The 20,356-nt window shown below is 51.5% G+C and overlaps 1 protein-coding gene across 1 annotated transcript in view; it reads right to left on the reverse strand.

Moving 5' to 3' along the window:
* Nucleotides 1–20,356, reverse strand: part of SORL1 (sortilin related receptor 1) — a 171,007-nt gene that overhangs the window by 61,880 nt on the left and 88,771 nt on the right. Inside the window, exons 14-21 of the mRNA XM_037029058.1 lie at nt 17,946–18,132; nt 14,337–14,465; nt 13,763–13,848; nt 10,531–10,703; nt 9,398–9,529; nt 7,501–7,592; nt 5,773–6,019; nt 4,960–5,098 (exon numbers count right to left, since the gene is read on the reverse strand). Of these exons, the coding sequence (XP_036884953.1) occupies nt 4,960–5,098; nt 5,773–6,019; nt 7,501–7,592; nt 9,398–9,529; nt 10,531–10,703; nt 13,763–13,848; nt 14,337–14,465; nt 17,946–18,132 (1,185 nt within the window). The remainder of the gene's footprint in view (nt 1–4,959; nt 5,099–5,772; nt 6,020–7,500; nt 7,593–9,397; nt 9,530–10,530; nt 10,704–13,762; nt 13,849–14,336; nt 14,466–17,945; nt 18,133–20,356) is intronic.

Here is a 20,356-nt window from a genome sequence, read left to right on the forward strand (position 1 = left end):
GCCCAGCACCTTGTTTCTACCCAGTGGCAGCGCTGAGCACGTGGCCCCTAGTTAAGGAGTAGTTACATTAACACAGTCCTAAAATCACACTTGGCCCTTTGAAGGTAACTGTGAAACTGATGTGGCCCCTGGTGAAAATGAGGTTGACACCCTGGCGCTAGAGGTTGGAAGTGCCACAGGTGAGTCCCCAGCTGCCTATGGCCGAGGCGGCAGGCCCTGGTGGAGGCTGCACCACCCCACAGGCAGCAGCTGCTCTTCAGCGTGGGGACACAGGCCTCGGGCTACAGGAGGGCATGTGCAGCTGCCACTGCGGGACAAGAGCGCCACAGGGATCTGGGACACTTTCTCTATATTCCAAGGACAACATATATTCAACAGGAATAGAACCTTTAGAAAACACTCACAGAATACTTTCACACAGGTAGTGTCTATAAAATAATGTCACTGGTATTTTCACATGCAGAATGAATGCTCCTAACCAAACAAGCAAGAGCCAAAAGTACAGACCCCAGATGGGGTGCAGCCATTTAGGAGACTGGTCTAGAAAGAGATGCAGAAAACTAGTCAGAGAGACAGTGTCCAGGGCAAACCCCAAACCACGCTGACCAAGGCAGTCACAGCATGAGACAGCAGGGCAGGGGCGTGAAGGCCGGCACCAGGCTGCAGTGCAGCCACCAGAAGGCATCCAAGACAGCACGGGACAGCACCGCTGGCGCAGTCCATGAGGTGCCCCAGGAAACGGCCACCTGACCCTTACTGACCCTGACCCAGCACACACCAGTCTACGTGGGAGGGGTGGCAATGGGAAGAACATTGTGCCCACATGAAGAGTGTCCCCTTGGAAGACCAAAAATGCAGCTCTGTGACATCTTATCACATTCAGAGCACTTTCAGATACCCTATCGGGAAGTCCCTCCAGAAGGTGACAGAATGGAAGGCCTCCTCTCCCGGATGCCTGTGGTCCGTGCCCCACCCACGGGCTGGCTCAGGCACCAGAGGGGCTCTACTGCAGGCGTGGGATCCCCTGCTCCCCACAGAAGGGGACGCATGCACAATGCAGTGGCTGCTTTCAGAGATTTGTAAGTGTCCCCACACCTGGACTCGGAGCAGCAGGAGGGGACTGGGGGACTGAGAAATCCCCGCTCTTCCTGGGACTCCTTTGAGGCCTCCCTGCCTGTGGCCAACGCCAGCATTTGCTTCACCCCTCTCCTTTCTTTTTTCTTTGTTTCCTCTATTTCTATTGCTGACACTATTACAGGTCCCTGTTTTCTCCCCTTTCCCCCACTCCTCCCAGCCCCTGCCCTCCTTGCCTCTGGCCGTCACCCCACTGCCGTGTCCACAGGCCATGAATACACATTTTTCGGGTGACCCTGCACCTCCTTTCATCCAGGGCCCCCTGCTGTCTGCCAGCCATCAGCCTGTTCCCTGTGTCCAGGTCTCTGTTTCTATTTTTTTTACATGAGTTTATTTTGTTCGTCAGATTTCACATATGAGTGAGATCACGTGATATTTTTCTTTCTCTGACTGGCTTATTTCACTCATGTAATACTCCCCAGGTCCACCCATGCTGTTGCAAAGGGTAACAGTCCCTTCTTTTTTATGGCCATGTACTATTCCATTGTGTAAATGTATCAGTTTTTTGATCCGCTCATTTACTGATGGGCACTTGGGCTGTTTCCAGGCCCTGGCTATTGTGAATGAGGCTGCTATGTACATAGGGGTGCACATATTCTTTCAAATTGGTGTTTGGGGGTTCTTACAATATGTGTTCCCAGAACTGGAATCACTGGGTCAAAAGACAGCTCCATTTTCAACTTTTTGAGGAAACGCCACACTACATGCATCCAAGGCTGGCTTTTCCTAGCCAGGACCCAGGGGCAGGTCAGTTAATGCCCAGTTACTTGGGCACCCGCCTGCGCCTGCCTCGGCTGCCAGCCAGCTGTGAGGCTGGTCTCATCACTGAAAGAGCCTCCAGTGGGATTGGAAGGATGGGGCTACCGGACATCCCACGAGGCAGGAAGGGGCATTCGGAATTTAGGGAAGACAGCAGTGTGACTCCCTGCCCCAGAGCCACCCATCTGAGTCTTCCCTGGATTTTTTGTAGACCTCAGCAGGGCAGGCGGAGCCCCACTGAGTCAAGCAGGTGTGTCTGCCAGAAGCTTCGAGAGGGTTTTTATCTGATTTCCTGTGAGGGAGGAGCTCCAGTCAGGGTCCTGGGGAAGTGGGGGTAATGGCCCTGCTCCAACCCTGTCACTGAGCCCCTCTGGGTCTGCCCTGACCTCTATGTCCCAGCCTGCTCTGCTGACTCCTGGGCAGGGCCAGAGAGCCACAGGGTGGGGAAAGGGGAACACCAGAGGGGGTGGGGACAATGGCTTTTCCTCAGACTGATGACACTAGGTGGGGTTGCTCCACCCAAGAAGGATGGCTGCCCTGGCATGAGAGGGTGACTCCGCACAGGGGGCCTCTCCCCAAAGCCACAAACCCCATATTCTTGTCAGGCAACCCCACTGTAGATATTTAAAAGTGTGTGCTCACTGCAGGCTCTGAAGAGCACCGAGAGCATCATCAATTAAAGGTGTTAACAGCCTCGAAAAGGAAGCTATTTAAAGAAAAAAGCACTCTTTATGAAGAATAAATTCTAGTAATACCACTCACAAAGCAGGCAGGTATAAAGACAAAAAAGGACAAAAGCTGTTTCAAAGCAAATATCCCCAATCAACAAATGTTTCAAGGGAACAAAGTTTTGTCAGAGACGAGAACCATTCAAAATCAAGCGCTTCTACCTCACTGTGGCCCCCAGGGCACTGCTGTCACAGACGACAGAGGGAGCAGAGCTGACGGCTCCACTGTAGTCAGGCTCTGCAGCCAGCAAGACTGTGGTTCAAATGCTTACGAAATGTGTGCCATAGAACCGTCACTGCACCCAACTTTCATGTCCTTGTCTATAAAATGGAAATGTGACTGGCCCACGTGGACCTAGGAAGACTGACTGGGGCCGTGCAAGCTTGTAAAGCACACCAGTGTGATGCTATATGATCACACTCCCTTAGTAAATGTTGTTACTGTCATTATTATTACTTTATGTTAGCAGAAAGTCCTACATGTGTCGGGAGAAGACAACAAAAATAATAAAGATCGGCACCAAGGATCACCAATACAAAACATGAATTTGCAAAATACTCCTTTGGTGTCCAAAAAAGTGGGCGAGCTGGAGCAAACAGGTTCAAGACCAAGAGAAACTTCTGCAGAGAAGCAGTACTGGGAGCCAGACACCACTGCAAAAGCTTTGACTGAACCCAACGGCCTGTTTGAGAAATCACAAACTTGCCTCCCCAACCAGCTGTCTGGAAGCAGGAGACAGACCATGATCTCACCTGCCCGCCTCCAGGAGCGACTTTTACTCTAAGTAGCCAGAGTGAGTCTGGATCAGCTGGGACTGCACACCTGCTGGGTAAGAGGCTGGCCAACACTGCGCAGCGAGGAGCCCGGGACTCCAAGTCCAGCTGAACATGGTGTGTCAGGAGCTGCTCTGTGCTTATCAAACATGCTCATGAGTCATTGTCAATGTGAAGACCCACTCCTCTGGACAGGGTGACAACTCAGAGCAGCGGTGACAACCCACTCAGCTTGCCAGCAAGGAGGATCAGTGGGGGTGGGGGTCCTCCATCAAAGGCCCTGAGATTTCAGTCACTGGAGCCGAGGAGCACGATTCCCTTATCTCTCCCTATTTTAAAACAGGCACCTCCTCTGAGAATGTGACTACTCCATTTAGCTGGAGCAAAACTCAGCTCCGAAACTAGACAGGGACCCCTGGGAAAACACACCCATAGCTGAGATCACATTCCCTCATCTGTAAACCATAGCTCCTAACACCAGCCCTGCCCATCCCACGGGTCAGCTATGAAGACTCAACAATAATATTGATTTACAGGTTCAAGAACACACTTTTCTAAGGGTGTTTTCATGATATCTTCACTCGTCCCATAAGGCTAACAATAATATCTACAACCATGTTATTTCCCTTTGTCAATTTTCCCCTAGCACAGGGCCAGCCAAAACCCAGAGAACAACGCCTGCCTTCTAATTTGAAAGAGGAAACCCAGGAGAGTCAGCAGACCCAAGACACTATTCATTCAATCCTCCTGAGATGAAGAGGGGACTTCTTGAAAGGACCGTTCCTCTGGGAGTGCCCCAAGGTCTCTCCTGCAGGACAGACAGGGTGGGTAGGAAATGAACAACGGCGAAGTGAGTAGGAAGGCCTCCTGCAGGACAGTCTCAGGACTGAGGACACTAGGAGTGAGAGTCGAAGCCTCACAGAGCTCCGGGAGTCTCCACCAATGACCTTGAAGAAACCTACTGTCCGCACCCACTGCAATCCTTCCCTTCCCTTTTCATGCCTTCTTCTTTCAATACATGTGTATCAGGCATCTACTAAGTGCTAGACACTGGTAAAATCATTGAGAAAAAAAGACGATCTTCTCCATGGGGTTCAGAGTTTCACGGTGGGGACAAAACAATTAAGTCATACACCTAGCATTACATGGGAGGTATGCTCATCGGAGCAACCAGGCTCAAGACGGCACTCCAACCAGGAAGTGGCAGCTGCCTGCACACCCAGCAGGGCACGGCTCCCAGAGGGTGCCCAACACCGACCGCGCACATGCTGGGGCTCGCCAGCTGCAACAGAAGGCGCATCAGCCATCAGGAAGGGGGCAAACGCAAGAAGAGGGAGTAATTGCCTACCAATCACCCACACTCCAGGCAGGCAAAACATGCTGTTTTCTAGCTGTTTGTGTATCATTACAGAGAAATTACGATGTCATTAGGAAGAAGCTAACTAATGTGCATGTTGTCATGACAAGGATGCAGGCTGCCAGAGCCTGCCTGCACGGATTGCCCACTCCCAGCCCCTTTCTGGAGGTCAGCGCAGTAGAGAATAAAAAGGAGATACTGCCTTACCCATTGTCTTCCCTTTGTAGAAGATCTTCATGTCCATCAGCCCTGTGAGCTGGCCGGCCAGGAGCGTCATGTGGGACCCACTGTGTTTGGAAGCTCGAAATATGCTGAGCTGTGACCAGTCATCCCAGTAGATTTCATTCTAAAACGAAGACCTTTCTCTTTAGTCCAGCTCCTCAGTCCTTTATTCTGAACCCCCAGGAAGAACCAGAGTTCCACTATGCAGTGGACACCCAGAAGGCACGGTCCAAATGGTCAGCCCCAGTAAGACTCCACTTAAATGCAAGAGTCATTGATTTTATCCAAACCTCACCCAATATCTACAGTGATGGAACTACCCCAAAGAAACTATCTGATAAGCGTTCAAGCTGGACCACAAGCCCAACCACCCAGTTTGAAATCTGCTTCTCAGTGTTGGGAGGAGTGTTTTGCTCTCTAGCATCAAAGTGGAAGTAGCCAGCGACACCAGAGGTGCAGGACTCATCTGAAGCCATCAGGGAATGATGGGAGCAAACCTCACAGCAGACACACACAAGGAGTCAAAACGAACCACTGGTGTATAAGGGCAAATTGGGAACTTCACGTGAAATACCTCATCTCTGACCTTTTGAAATGTGAACAGTAAGTGCCCTGGATTCTCTCTTCTGGCTTCTTTCCTCGTGGCCTGAAGGAAACTGCCTCAAATTCAGTAAGGAGCTACTCTCTAGAAGTCAGACAAGCTGGTATGCAAAAGCCCAGAGACAGCAGGACCCTCACTGCAGCACACTCTTCACCCATGCCGCAAGAGTGCCGTATGCTGGACACCAAGAGTCCTACCTTAAACACCGCGATGGCATAGGGGTGTGGGAGGTTATCCAGGATAATCGAGCGCTGCTGGCCACTCAGAGTGATCCGCTCAATGCAGTCCAGGTAGGCGTCTGTCCAGTAGATCCACTGGTCATCCACAGTAATGCCATTGGGCCATTTCACATCCTCTGACACAAGACAATGGACAGCAGAACCATCCATGTTGCTCCGATAAATGCCAGGCTTCAGGTCTCCCCAGTCAGTCCAGAACATCACCCTGGTGGAGACAAGAAAGCACACCCTTCACACCAGAACTAGGGGACAGGAGCTGAAGCCCCACAGAGGCAGAAGCCCCTCCAAAAGCACCAGCTGTGATTTCAGTGCAGACGTTATATTAGATAAGCAATCACTATAATACACAATCACTATAATACACAATCACAGTACTTAGAGCCATTTAATTCCTTGACCCAAAAGCTCCTTCACTGGAATTTATCTGCAGATGTAGTCAAGTTAGGCAAAGATAACATATACAAAGATGGTTGTCACAGCAAAGAAAGATTGTTCGTACTAGCAAAAATATGTATTTTTAAATAAAATATATGTATACTTGTGTGTATGTATATATGTTAACCTACAGAAAAAGTGATATATTATGGTACATATAAAAGACTATTATGAAGCCTAAAATGCACATGTGTTTCTATGAAACTATCTTCAACAGATATTAAATTCTTTAATATGTTTAGACTAGTACATATCTTATCACTCTACTTGGCACACAGGTATTATGTGTCTGGGTGTTATAAAGATGTATGCTTGTACATTGGTTAAAAAAAAATTCTGAATGAGATACATGAAACTTTTAAGCCCTGGGAAATGTGAAGTGAAGAGTTAATAGTGAGAAAGAAGGAAACAAATATTGTTCATTTCATAAACTTATGATTGCTTTTAACATCTTAGGTGCATGCATTACTTTCAGAAATTTGTTTTATTATTAAAAATAGATCTAATCCTCAATTATAAATGCTATAATAAACAGCAGCCATGACTGGTATTGGTCAGTGGATTGAGAGCCAACTGCGAAGCAGAGGGTCACCGGTTCAATTACCAGTCAGGGCATGTGCCTAAGTTGAGGGCCAGGTCCCCAGCAGGGGGTGCACATGAGGCAACCACACATTGATGTTTCTCTCCTTCTCTCCCTCCCTTCCCCTCTCTCTAAAAATAAAGAAAGAAAAGAAAAGAAAAGAAAAGAAAAGAAAAGAAAAGAAAAGAAAAGAAAAGAAAAGAAAAGGAAAGGTAGAAAGGCTACCCCAGAATTTCCCTTTCAGCTATGTTTCCCAAGTTGATAAAGTAATCATGCACTTCTGCAACCCAAAGTATATGTGGATTGCTGGGAAACCTACAGGTGCTGGAGGGCAAGGTAAGATGGGAGTAATTACATGCTTGCACCATACGAGGAACTTGACATACAGAACCTTCCCAACACCCAATCAGGCCTAACATGTCTACAAAGTAACTTTTAATACTGTGTTTTGTTGGGAGAAAATCCCCGCAGATGTGAGCCATCTGGATGCCTCGAGAGTCTGATACCGATGAAAAGTCACCTGACAGAGATCGTGGTTTCAACACTCAGTCAAAAGACGATTTCAACCACAGTCCTGAGAAATAGAGCTTCTGCCCAGCAGTTTGCATTCCCACAAGGACCTGGCTGCTGCAGCCTTTGGCACTCACTGACTTCCACTGGGTGACACTTACCCATCCTGGGGCGCGAGGGCTAGAGCCCTGGGCCGATCAAGCACAGAGGAGTTGACAATCGTGAGTCGGAAGTCGCCATCTGGATGGGCCACCTGACCAGAAAAGGAACAGAAAAGAGCCAAGACGGACCTAAGCTCCTTCAAAGCCTCCTCTCAGCTCCTGCCTATGGACATGCCCTCAATGGATCAGAACTCTGCCCCTTTTCCAGTCAGCAGGACTTGTTCGCTCCTCGGGCTGACATGCCCACCTGCACTTGATCTGACAGAGTCTCAGCACCACCTGTGCCCTGGTTCGCGGGTGTGAGGGCTGCACACACAAAGCACGGGATATGCTTCCTTCCTTGACCCTCCCATGATACTCCGCCATGCCCCAGTCCCCAACAGGCCACCTGTCCACAGAACACACACTCAGGGTCGAGGCCTTGCAATCAGGCATCTCCAGTCCCATCCCACGTCACCTTCCTCCATTTCAGTTCCTACAACTACTGAGAGATATGTGTTCTCGTGGTTCTCTCAGCCTGTCTGTTCCTGCCATACCCGTCCGGGGCCTGTCCTCTGCTATCTCATCAAATCCTGCCTTTCCTCCCGAACTCCCTCAAGGCCTTCCTCCTCTGCCCCACCTTGGTCAGTGAGCATCTGTAGTTTTGCACCATTCAACACAAGCAGCACTGAGCTGGGCACTAGCCAGAGCACAGGCCCTACATGGTGAGAGAGAGGAGAGACCCATGGTGTGCTCAGTGTGAGCCCAGCACTGTGCACCTCTCTCCATCCCCTTCTCTCACCGGCCTTGGAACATGGGCATGACCCTGCCCTTAGTCAGAGGTCAGTTCAGGTGTCACACCTTTAAGACGCCTCCCTGCCTACCATTTCCAACACGGTCCCACAGCACCCTTGCAGGGTTGGTCACCCTGCCCTGGCTGATGCTCTCTGCAGCACTTACCACCAACAGAACTGACTGGCTTATTTCTTCATCATATTGCTTCTCCACTAAAGTCTATTGTCTATCAGAATCCATGTGCCTTGCCTACTGCGTATTGTCATGTCATACTGCTGTGCCTGGCACATGTCACACCCCCAAGAAGCACCTGTGACATGACATCATCTTACAGATGAAGGAACTGACACCCAAGTCACAGAGCTACTGGAATGAAGACTGAGCCCAGTCCTGTCTCTCCCATCTGGGGCTTGTCCTGCCACTTGTCCTGGCTCTCTGTGTCTACCTGCTTCTCCTGGGTTTCCCCACAGCCCCCATGCCAGCCCCACAGAGAACTGGTGGCAAGTGCCATGGCAGGGTCCCAGGCTACAGCAGGGTACTGACCTAGTGATCAGGGGCCCTTGCTTGCCTTCGTGGTGCCCTGGGTGCTAAGCTGCAGATGGGTGAGATGAGAAGAGGGACAGCCATCCTGCTGGGCCATCATGAGAATGAACCAGTGGGTTCCTGCAAACTGGCCCCAGCCTGACATGCTTCACAGAAGGACTCACCAGCCTCATCAGTTAAGGTGATGACAATCATGACGCCATTACTGCTGCTCAGCCCACTGCAGCACTGTCAGAGCACAAACGTCACAGCTTTGGAACAGTGCTGTGGCAATGTCTCTACCATTCTTGTTTCTGTTGCACATCTTTTCTAGCCAGAACACAAACTTTCAGGTGTCCTCTTAAAATCTGCCTGACGGGGTCACGTGCTGTTCTTAGTAGGACCACTGTGACAGAGAGCAATGGTTCTGAGACCGTGCCCTTTCCTCCTTCTCCAGAGTCCCCAGAGGCTCCAGGACTCCGTTATCCGGACTCTCGGAGATGTCGCAGGGTCCCATGAGACACTGGCTCCCACCGTGGTGCCAAGTCTGGCTCAAGGCCCAGGTGCTCCCCCAGTGCTTCATGGACACAGGAACACATACCTCAATCTTTTTGAGGCCAGCATCCACCCAGTAAAGTAACTGGCTGAGGGACTCGAAGGCCAAGGCTTCGACCGTCTCCAGGCCAGAGCTGATGATCACCTCCTGCCCCGTGCTCCCATTCAAACAGAGGCGCTGCAGAGAGAGAAGGGGATCTCTGTGGGGATCTCCAGCGACCTCCCACCTATGGGGTCCCACGGATGGTGGCCCTTATTCACTTGACCTGACTGGCAAGGAGTGCTATGTTTTACATCAGTCAGCTTTCCTGACAAATAGAGCCAGATTTTAATAGAAGCATTTCTAAAATGTGCCCTGACTTCCTGTTAGAAGCAGACAGGCTGAACAGTGACCCCTGAGGCCAGTCTGCACCATCCTGAGCACTGAGCACCGAACTCGCTGCATCGCAGTGACAAACTCAGGCAACCAAGGTGTGCACGTCTGTTTGCCTTTCAAATAAAACCAGACTGGTATTATTGTTAAGATTTTCTGTCTGCTTTTCACAGTCTTCATCCCTCCAGAGGCTCTTGGCCATCAGGTGCTAAACTGAGCAGTCGCCCTGCCCCCATGCCCACCCCTCAGATGTCCAAGCACTGTGACACTTCTGTCAGGCTGGACGTCCAGACAAAGCCTGCTGAAACTGCACTCCTTTTGGAAGCTGCCCTGGAAAGCGCATGGGTTTAAGTGCACGACGGCTCTCCATGGCACACGAGTCAACTGTGATGGCATCAAGGCTGGGCAGAAGGGTGCTAGAGGCAGGTGGCCCGACAGGAAGGGACTAATAACTCCAGCATCCCTGGTCCTAAAAGCTTCCCAGCAGGCAAAGGAAAGCCTTGTTTACAAGCAGGACTGTGGATCTGGGGCTCCCTTTGTCCTTCCCACAGGGACAGAGGTAGGCAGAGAAAGACAGGATTAAAATAGAAAACTGATGGGAGTAAAAGACAGAAAACTGTACTTGAACAATAATTAAATTAAAAATTAAAAAAAAAAGAAAACTGAGACATTTCTTCCATCAGCCTTCAGAGGAATCATGACTTAGAACTTCTAGCACCCACTTCCCTAGGCCATTCTGAAAGAAGTTTACCTAGTTCAGACAGGTGCGAGGCATAGCCCCAGGACCAGACCAAGGGCTGACTCACCTGGATGACATCCAAGGCCAGGTCGGACCAGTACAGGCAGTTGTGCTCGTAGTCGAAGTCAAGGGCCACTGCGGCCCGCAGCCCAGTGAGCGGCAGCTGCTCAGTAGCTCCCGAGGCCAAATCATAGCGGTGGATAGACTTCCGCGTGGCGTACAGGATAAACTCATTCTCCTCTGCACAGACCCACAGAACAGTGGGGAGGGTGAGCCGGGGTGCACGGCAGCATCTCAGCATGCCGGACCCATTCTATGCTCACGCACAGACCGCAGAGCCACACAGGGCACGTGGTGTGGGGCCAGTGCGAGAGCACAGGGGCCAGCCCAGGAGAGGTGCAACAGAACCACATCCCCACCAGGGTGAGTTCCTCACAGCCCCTGAGTCTTGAACAGGTGTTCTCGCGCACAAAGCCCAGGACTTGTCACTTTTCTTTCCATCCAGATCCCGCAGGAGGTATGCTCCAGCACCCACACACCAAGGCTCAGCCCAGATGTCAGGGGTCACACCAGACAAGACAATGATTCTGTCCTCATGAGAAGCCCTTACCATGTCACCACAATCTTGGGGACTAGAGACCGCTGGTCACTGAAGACTGTAATTAAGTTTTCTAATTTGTTAAATATCGTTTACAACAGCACGTAGCAATTACATCAACCTATCATGTTTTTAAAACAGTAATAATGCATTTGTTCTTGACTACTAACAAAATGTTTTACAACATGATTATCATGAAGACTATTTCTACTAAACAGATACTTATAAACACTGTACATACTACGTACCAGACACTGTTTAATCCAAATAACAACTGCATAATGAAAGAACTACTATTAACACAACTTCACCAATGAGAAAACTGAGAGCAGAGAGGTTAAGTGACCCACTCAGGGTCATGCAACGGGTACGTCGCAGACCCACACCTTGAACAGAGGCCATCTGGATCCAGTCTCCGCTGTAACCGATACATGGTGCTGCCTTTTATGATGCAGACACATGTTGCCCTTTTTTAAGTGACAGAAATAGATGCTTCAAATTCCTAAAGAGATTTACTTAGTGTCAGAGGAGTAACCAGATGAGCTAGCACTCTGTGTCCCATGTGAGGAACAGCCTGGAAAACATCGGACACTCCCAAGGGAGTGGAGGCGAGCAACACACTTGCACCCTGCACGTCGTTACAACAACGTGTCACACACAGGGCCAGGGCCAATCCGAACCCCTCTGTGGGACGTCTGCATTGTCACTGCTGTCCTCCCCTTTCTCCCATTCCAGTCCCTTGATGGGTTCATGAGTACGAGCCACAGCTCTATCTATGAAGGCCAGATAATGCATAAAAAACAAATCTACCTGCAGCTCTTAGTAAAGATAAGGCGGCCTTCTCTGCCTCTGGTGTCACTTCACTCCAAAAGTATGTAAGCTACTACCACATGGTAACTAGTTTCTCCTTCCCACTTATGTCCCCATGAAGGGGCTGTCAGGGTGGAACCTGTGGCTGACACAGGAGCTCAGGGCTCTCGTGACTCTGCTGTGGCCAAAGGGAGGACAACCACGGTGAGCCCGTGGCCCCATCTCTCCCTGACCTCTGTGAAGCTCACTGGGGGGCTCTGGCTCTTCCTTCTAACAAATGTCTGCGCAGAGGAGCCAAGGCCAGGAACATGGCAGTGCCTCAGGGGGAGGTGGAGAGGGGCACACCACACTCCCTCGGGTAGTGGCAATACTTCACGTAGGGAAGGGAAAAGATTCTTGGCCAATCCAGCCATACATGAGCACAGCGTAGAAATCCATATTGTTACAGTAATCATAATGGGGAAAAACTGCTTTATTTTTAAAGTCCTTCTAGACGCCCAGGTGACCTCGTATTTTCACAGATGCTGAGGTCTCCATCAGTCCTACGACCCGTCCCTGTGGTGGCACATCTCTGCCTTCAGTTCCACACACTAAAAAAGAAAAAAACGTGGAGGAGGTGGCCTATACCACAAATAAGAGTTTTCCACTTCACTTCCTGAGTTATCCACTATCTCAAAAGAGAAAATATCTTTCTTATCAGTTTAATTGACTTTAAATAAACTCTTTTGTCCCTTGCTGAGTTATCTTCAAAACACTTAATACAAACACAAGTACTCCAGCTCCCGAGAGCTTCACCCAGGCGCTTGGAGCCCAAGCCCCCTCAGCTGGCCGCAGCCCTCCCCAGGAAGCATCTGCTCCTCCCCGAGAGTCTGTGGAGGCAAGTTCTCTCTCAGTCTCCACGGTGAGGGGTCTCCATGCTGATTGATCTGGTAAAGCTGGAAGATTAAATTAAGGGACTAATGAGCTAAGCATGGGAACCACGGGGGGGGCTGGCAGGCTGTGAGCAAGGACAACATACTGCTCCAGGTGCGGGAGGGGTCAGCCCCCGCCAAGGGACATCTGTGCCCCTCACTCACCTGCATCCAGAGGGGTGAGCAGCGGGAAGGGCTCAGAGGGAACAAGGAAGCACTACTGAAGCAAGACCAGCAAGAGAGTGAAGAAAAGGTGCTAAAAGACTAACTCTTTGTTGAGGGGTAGTAACTCCGTGCGTACAGGAGAAGTACCTCCTGTGCCCACACCACTAAATCGGCTGAAACACAGGCTCAGACACACTTCCAGTGTGCACACACACTCCAGAGAAGCTGCTCTTAATCAGCAGGCATAATGGTCACCTAAGATGCTGGGCATAACATCGTCTGCTGCAACAGCCAAGTGCAGGTAAGAGCATGGGCTCTGCCACTTACCACATGTGCAGCCTTAAAAAAGCCATCCAACCTGCCTCTGAGCATGCTTCCTCATGTTTTAAAAACAGTGGAGCTAACAGTATCTGCTTCAGGAATTAAAATGACAACATGTGGAAAAGGACATTAAAATATGCAAAATCCCATTAAACTATTACTGATAATTATTCTTATAAAAATTAAGATAGACCCCTTAGCTACTTCCCCGAAAGCCACAAGTCTCTTCATGCTCATCGCGGATAAACAGACCCAGGAGCACAGAGCAGGCCTTGGGGCCCATTCACCTGTCCCAACCCAGGACGCGCCGGATGCCAATGGATGCTTCTCAATGAACAAAGGGCATTCCCTTCAAAAAAACACTTCTCGTTCCTGTTGAGTCAAAAGGCTATGAATACATTTCATTTGAACCCCAACCATGATATTGGACCCAGGCGAGAGGATAACCGTGTTGCAGGGATGGCTGTGGGTCAAAAGGAGAAACTGCCTCTTACCTGCCAAGGGGCATGGGACCAGTTCTCCCTCCAGTCGTGCTTCAACATCTCCTCCACTGCAAGTATCCCCAGAAATCTTCCGGTATCTGTCACCCCCCACCCCAAGAACAAGAGGTCAGAAACACCAAAGAACATGAGGGCTTTGTGACTGGGTGGGAACACATTTCCCACCTGAGCACAAGGAGCTCGTCTCCTGGTCCCCCACTGAACAGGAAGCAGGGCTGATGCCAGCCCCGCTGACCAGCACATCCAGCAGCACCAAACAGCTGGAGTGCTGTCCTGGTAAGACTTCCCCATGCATCTCTCCAACAAACTCCTCTGAAACTGTGTCCCTGCTGAAAGGTGTGGCTGAACAGAACTAGCGATGGAGAGAAACGTACAGACTTGCATTTTTTATGACTGAGGGTCAAAAAGTTTGTGAGCATCCTAACTTTACATATTGCCCAAGCTACTTGAAACCTGCTCACATGGAATTCTTTAAGGAACAAAAGGGACCCAGGAGGTTCTCTGTGCCCCCTCACACCACTTGGAGACCCATGCTGCATCCCTGGCACATGGCCCTCGTGAGACGTACCCTCTTGTTCTCCTGTAAGTAGAACCCACAGGACATGGCACGGGAGGGGAATACAGCTTCCCAGAAAACTCAGGGTCTGGAACACAAGCCTCTAGTGACAGATCTTCACTCATCTTGAAGCCGAAGTCACTGAAAAGGCAGTTGGGGTTTGTTAAGGCCACTGGGTCACTCACATGCTTGCAGCATTTCACTCCCACCCCCGGAACTTCTACCGTCCTTCAACCTCCTGCAGTGCAGGTTCCTTGACGTGCCCCTTTGGAGACCAGTCATATTTTCACACTAGTGCACTTCCAAAAGACACTTCATATCAGAACCACATGCCATAAGCAAACACAAGTCATTATGCCAAAAGCAAAACAATATTAAATTTTTTAGCTAGATCCTGTTCTCTACCCAAAGACTTGGGGCCTGCCCTCTCTTGTTAAAAGGATTAGCAAATGGTAAAGAATTCCTAGCCCCCCTAAGACTTTCTCTTTGACATGATTGGAAGAATTAAAAAAGAAATTAGAAAGAATAATCTCTTTTTTTAACCAGTAATTTTTCTTTTTACCAATGTTATTTAAGACCATATCCACAAACTACCAGTGATCACCCCAGTGCCTCATCCCCCACTTTGGGACCCAGCACCGCAGCGCTCGAGGCCTTCTGCAACTTGGAGGCCACATCTCCGCCAAACCTCCAGGCTCAGGGAGCACAGTAGGAGGCAGGGTCCTGGGTCTCATCTCGGCTCTGCCCAAACTACGCGACTTCCCTCAGCTGCACTGAACAACTCTAAGATGAGGCAGCTTCACTGCATGCTCACCAAGGCCCTGCCCCAACCACAGATCCAAAATTCAGAGGAATTTTCCAGGTTGATGTGCTTTTCCCAAAAGGCTTCATTTACTCTAGCTGGTTCAACAAGTACTTATTAAACACCTACTTTGTGAAAAATATTCACAGGACAAAGTGGTTTGTGTGTATATTATGTCACAACCCACATGCAGCATTTTGTATAGAATGATTCAGAAGGAAGAGTTTTATTACTGTATCAAACAGGTCTTATTCACTAAATCAGGTAATTTTTATCAAATGGCTACTCTAAATCTTTTCGGGAACAATGTGGAGCATTAGCTAATTACTTTTGTGCCTCCTTTTTTAGGCAGGTTTTTTCAAACTGTAGGCCATGACATGGCGGGCAGTAAAGGTACGCTGAAGGGTTAAGGAGCTTCCTCCCCCACTCCCCTAATAAACAGAAGACTGCGAAATCCACCACACTTCCAAGGAGGTGTCACTTCCCAGGCTTCTGTTCTGATGGCCCATGTGCACGTGCCCACACATGAAGCTATGCAGGCGCAGGGTCCGACTGGGAGAGGCACCATGCACCCTGGCAGCTGCACTCGTGACAACGTGGGGAAACACAAAATGTAAAAGAGTTGGTTATACTTTCAAAATTCTTTTTCTGCCTTTAAAAAAGATGTACAAGAACATGCCCCTGAAACCATGGCACACAGGGGCCATGGCCAGGCCTCTAGGCCGGTCTGCAGAAACTGTCAGCAGTGACCCACTGTGAGATGCAGCTGCCGTTAAGGAGCTGAACTAGTAGGCAGACCCTACAAATCCACTTGCTCTTGCTTCCTCTCCCATCATCTGTCTTCAGGCCTTCCCACTTCTCACTGCAACAGCCCAACAAGAACCATCCCCAAGGCGCCCACAGTTGGCTGGCTGGCACCTTCCCAGCAGCCACAGTGCCCAGAGGAGCAGGGATGGGGCAGCCTGAATTCTGCACACCCTGGTCACCCACAGGGTCATCGCCCTCACAGAGCCCAGCTCCCTGAGGGTGGGTTGGGGGGTTACGGTTTCCCTGTTCTATAATAAAGACTCGGGACCCACCAGGTTTCTGTAATGAGCCGTCTGGGTGGGCGTGGGGGACCAGGGAGAGCCAGGCCACTCACGGGAGGCCAGTTCAGCAGCCCCTGGTGCCCGGAGTCACTGTAGCTGCTGCAGGTGGGAGGCAGATTTTTTAGGAAAGTCCTAACAGTGGTCATCGAGGGGGAAAAAATCAAAGATCTGTTAGGCTTTCTTGCATATTATTTCATTTCATTTTGAAGTACCTAATGGGGATAAAAGAGGGACAAGAGAGGGCACAGTAATCAGTCTGGGGGGCTGCCTCCAGCCCTAGGAGCCCTCAGGCCAGAGCTCTGGTCTTGGGGCATCTGACAGAGCAAAGGCGGTGAAGGGGTGTGAACTGACATCACGGTCACCTGGAGCGGCTCTGTGGGTTTGCCAGGGCAGTGTCTGTGCCCTTCTCTCAGCACCAGGCAGCTTTCACAGGGAATGTGCGTCCTGTTGCTCAACAGGTAAGCTCGCAGATGCGCAGCAGCAGGACTGCCGAGGCTGGCAAGCTGGCGGGACGGCAGATTCCCAGGACCGCTGAGCCCAGATTTGCAGTCTGACCAGATCCCAGAAAACTCACAGGCACACTCAAGTCTGAGAAGCTCTGGTACGGGACCCAAGTTGGCCAGACCTGGAGAGCTGTGCTATCAAGTGAGACCTGCTGGGAGGGCAGCCACAGCCCAGTGCCCACGTGGGCTCCACAGACCCCATGACCAGCTGTGTGGCCCTGCTCCAGCGTGCCAGAGACTCCCCACTTTAGTCAAGAAGAGGGTGCTTCCCAAAGCAAACCAGAGTTTCTTTGTGCATTGGCAACAACAGAAAACAAGCCATTTGTGTTTGATACCCATCTGGAATGTCTGTGCTGGGTCACAGATCGAGGGACCACCCAGCTGTACTGCCACAGCAACTCCCCCAACGGAGCCCTGTTCTGGTCCTCCCCTCTCCTCAGGAGCCCTCAGAGACATTCTCTGGCTCCCGGAACAAGGTCTCTCTTTCCAGCCTCATCTCCCAGCAGTGACCCCACCTCACCCACCTAACAAGGCACCCAAGGGAAACCACCACTGCCATGCCTGCCTGCACACCTGCTGCTCCACCTCCTCTGAACGCAGCTCTGCACACAGCCAGGTGCATCCTCAAGGCCCATCACCCACAGCACTTCCTCCAGAAAGTTCTCGACTCTGAAGAGCAGATCGGCCTCCCCTTTCCGGTCTGCATCCTCCCAGCTACCACCTGTGCTTTCCACCTCCTGTCACAATCACCTGTGTGTGCATCGTTTCTCCTTTTAGCAATGCAGCAGCGCCTTGCATAGGCTGTTCAAGGACTAATGACTGTGAGTGAGTGTGTATACAGACATTCATATTTCCTATCAAATAAAGAAATGAACTCCCTCTGGGACAGGGCTCCTCAGAAAAGGGAACTGCCCACAGTGGGGCCACCGGCATGCCCCGACTCAGGCTGCCCGCTCAGACGACAGCAGCAGAACGGTCATCCTGGAACAGACTCTGGCAGAGTCCCCAGGTGGCCGCGCCTCTCCCACAGCCCACGGCTGCTGAGACTGCATGGAATAACCCATGGAAAAGGGCCCGGCATAGGTCCTGGAACCTGCGAGGTGCTTAATAAACATCTGTTTTCTAGGATTCCCTTCCCCCCCTCGGGGGCCAGCACCAGACCCTGGCCTGCTGCTGTGCTGCCCATGGAGAAGCCCCACGCGGCCCCAGACAGCGAGGAAGAGCACACCATTCATAGTCCTGTCGGGTGCAGGAGCAGTTGGAAGTGACCACCGGCCTGTCGAAGTCCTCTCCGTTGAAGCAGGTGGCGTGGGGGATCCTCCGCTTGAACACAGTCTTATGTCCCAGCAAACACTCGCTGCCCCTCTCGTCAGATGGCGACCACAGCTTGTAGTCATTCTCGGTGCAGGGAACCCCTGCAGAAAGGACACACAGCATCACAGGGAGCCCCGGATGGGTGCCCCTGCCCCCTCTCCACTGGCCCAGTCACCCACCTCCCATCGTCCTGGGGCTGCCCTGCTCTGAGGCTGGGGGACACCCATGCACACGCAGACGGCGCCCACTGCAGCTCAGATGCCCGTCAGGGCAGGCTGGGAGGGAGAAAGCCACCTCCAGTGCTGCCTACTTCTGACTGGTTCCCTTTCACAGCTTCTGTGTCCTGATGCTTTTTATCTCTTTACATTCTCACTGAGGTCATCATTCCTTCCCGAAGCCCTTGAGCATCCTTGCAGCCATGGCTGTGAATTCTATCCAGCAGATTGTGTGCCTCCAGTTCATTTCAGTTCTTTTTCTGGGGATTTCTCCTGTTCTTTCATTTGGGGCATGTTTGTCTCCCATATTGGCAGCTGCCCTATATTTGCTCCTCTGTATTAGGTAGAGCTGCTATGACTCCCAGGCACGGCAGGGTGGCCTTATGTTGTGGGTGTCCTGTGGGACCCAGTGGTGCATCTCCCTGGTCACCTGAGCTGGTGTCCAGGGGTGTCCCATGTGGGTTATGTGAGTCCTCCTAGTATGGTTGAGTCTTGGTTGCTACTGGCCTGCCTGTGGGCAGAGTTGACCCTCAGTCTGGCTGACTGTGAAGGTCCTGCTCTCATTTTCTCCGAAGCCCTGAAACTGGGTTTGTTGGTCTAGGGCCTCTAGGGAGGGACTCAGGGGTAGATCAACGTCAGACACTGCCTGTGACCAGCCCTGGGCCACCTGTTAGGAGCCTCGAAGTGAACCGGTTGCCTCTGCTGGGCCTGGGGGTACAGGGGCCAAAGCTGCACAATGAGGCCAGCTTCCACCAGTACCTGCCGGGGGCAGGTCAGTGAGGGACTCAAGGTACCTAGAGCTCCAACTCCATCTGCCTGCTGCCAGCGAGGCTCAGCCACTGACAGAGTCTCTGGCAGTACACAAGCTGCATGAGGCAGGGTCTCGGTGAGTCACCAGGCACAGGTGAGTGGTGTTCCCTGGACTGATCGAGGCTGAAAGTCGGGGCCAGTGCTGAGTGTGAGGCCACTCAGCAAATGCCTCCAGCCTCTCTTGAGTCAGCCACCCACCCTGTGTCTGAGGACCTTTGTGTGTAGGCAGGGTGTCAGGAAGTCCTCAGGGCGAGGCCGACAGAGTTCATCAGGGTGGAACAGACGGAGATGTGGCCATGTGGAGGGCAGGCTGAGCACAGGAACTGGGGAGGGGGATGGCAATGAGGGCATACAGCACAGAAGGGCCCTCACTCAAAAGCCACACAGCTCCATCTCCTCCTACATGTCCCCGATGCCACTAGTGAACGCCCAGGCTGGCCGTAGCCAGCAGCCTGCTCCACAGGGTGCCAGCTTGACAGGGCCCGAGGGCGCTGGGAGAGTGGGACTGGGCATCTCCCAGGCTGCTGCTGTGCAGGGAGCGGGGGATGCTCCAGCCAGGAGGGATGCTGTCTCTGGGCGGAGTGGGAGAGGGCTCAGCTAGGGACCCTGGTGACTGTCCCTTCAGACCTGTCCCTGAAGCCACAATACCATCTCTGCCTACATGACTCCGGTCCGACCTAAGCTGCCACATCTCCACCAGAGCCCAGGGCTAGTGGCAGCGAATGAGATTTTGCCTGCTGGCACTTTAAGAGCAGGCTTGGGTCTCTCGCAGACCCCCATGTCTCCCTGGCAGACAGAATCCCTTCTGATTTCCACAGCCAGATGTTAGGTGGGCTCCTCTTCCCAGCTCTAGTGCTCTGAGCTGGTGAGCCCAGTGCGAGGTGGAGACCCCACGCTCCTCAGGATGAATGTGTGCAACTGAGAAGTCCCTCTGGATTTTCCACAACTGCACACGGCTGTGGGCCCAGCTTTGCCAACACGGCAGCCTTCCCTACCAGTCTCCTTGTGGCTTCTTCTATAAATCCTTGGTTGTAAGACCTCTGTTCAACTAGTCGTCAGTTGGTTATTCGGGTTGATTGTTCTGTATTTTAGTTGTAATTCCAGTTTGTTGCTGGGAGCAGGTGACTCCACTGCCATCTGGATCCCTGGGCACTATCTAAACCTCTGATATGTTCTAGCACATTCTACAGTTCCTTTCAGAACGGGAAGCCGGAGGTATTTATCTCCTGGAAAGCTAAGGAGAGGTTGTATCAGCCAGGAGTACAGCTCCCAGCCTGCTTCCTGGGGTAGTGTGGGCACA

The sequence above is a fragment of the Sturnira hondurensis genome, unplaced genomic scaffold, assembly GCF_014824575.4.
Source record: "Sturnira hondurensis isolate 20B ecotype Veracruz unplaced genomic scaffold, ASM1482457v3 Scaffold0020184, whole genome shotgun sequence".
Classification (NCBI taxonomy): domain Eukaryota; kingdom Metazoa; phylum Chordata; class Mammalia; order Chiroptera; family Phyllostomidae; genus Sturnira; species Sturnira hondurensis.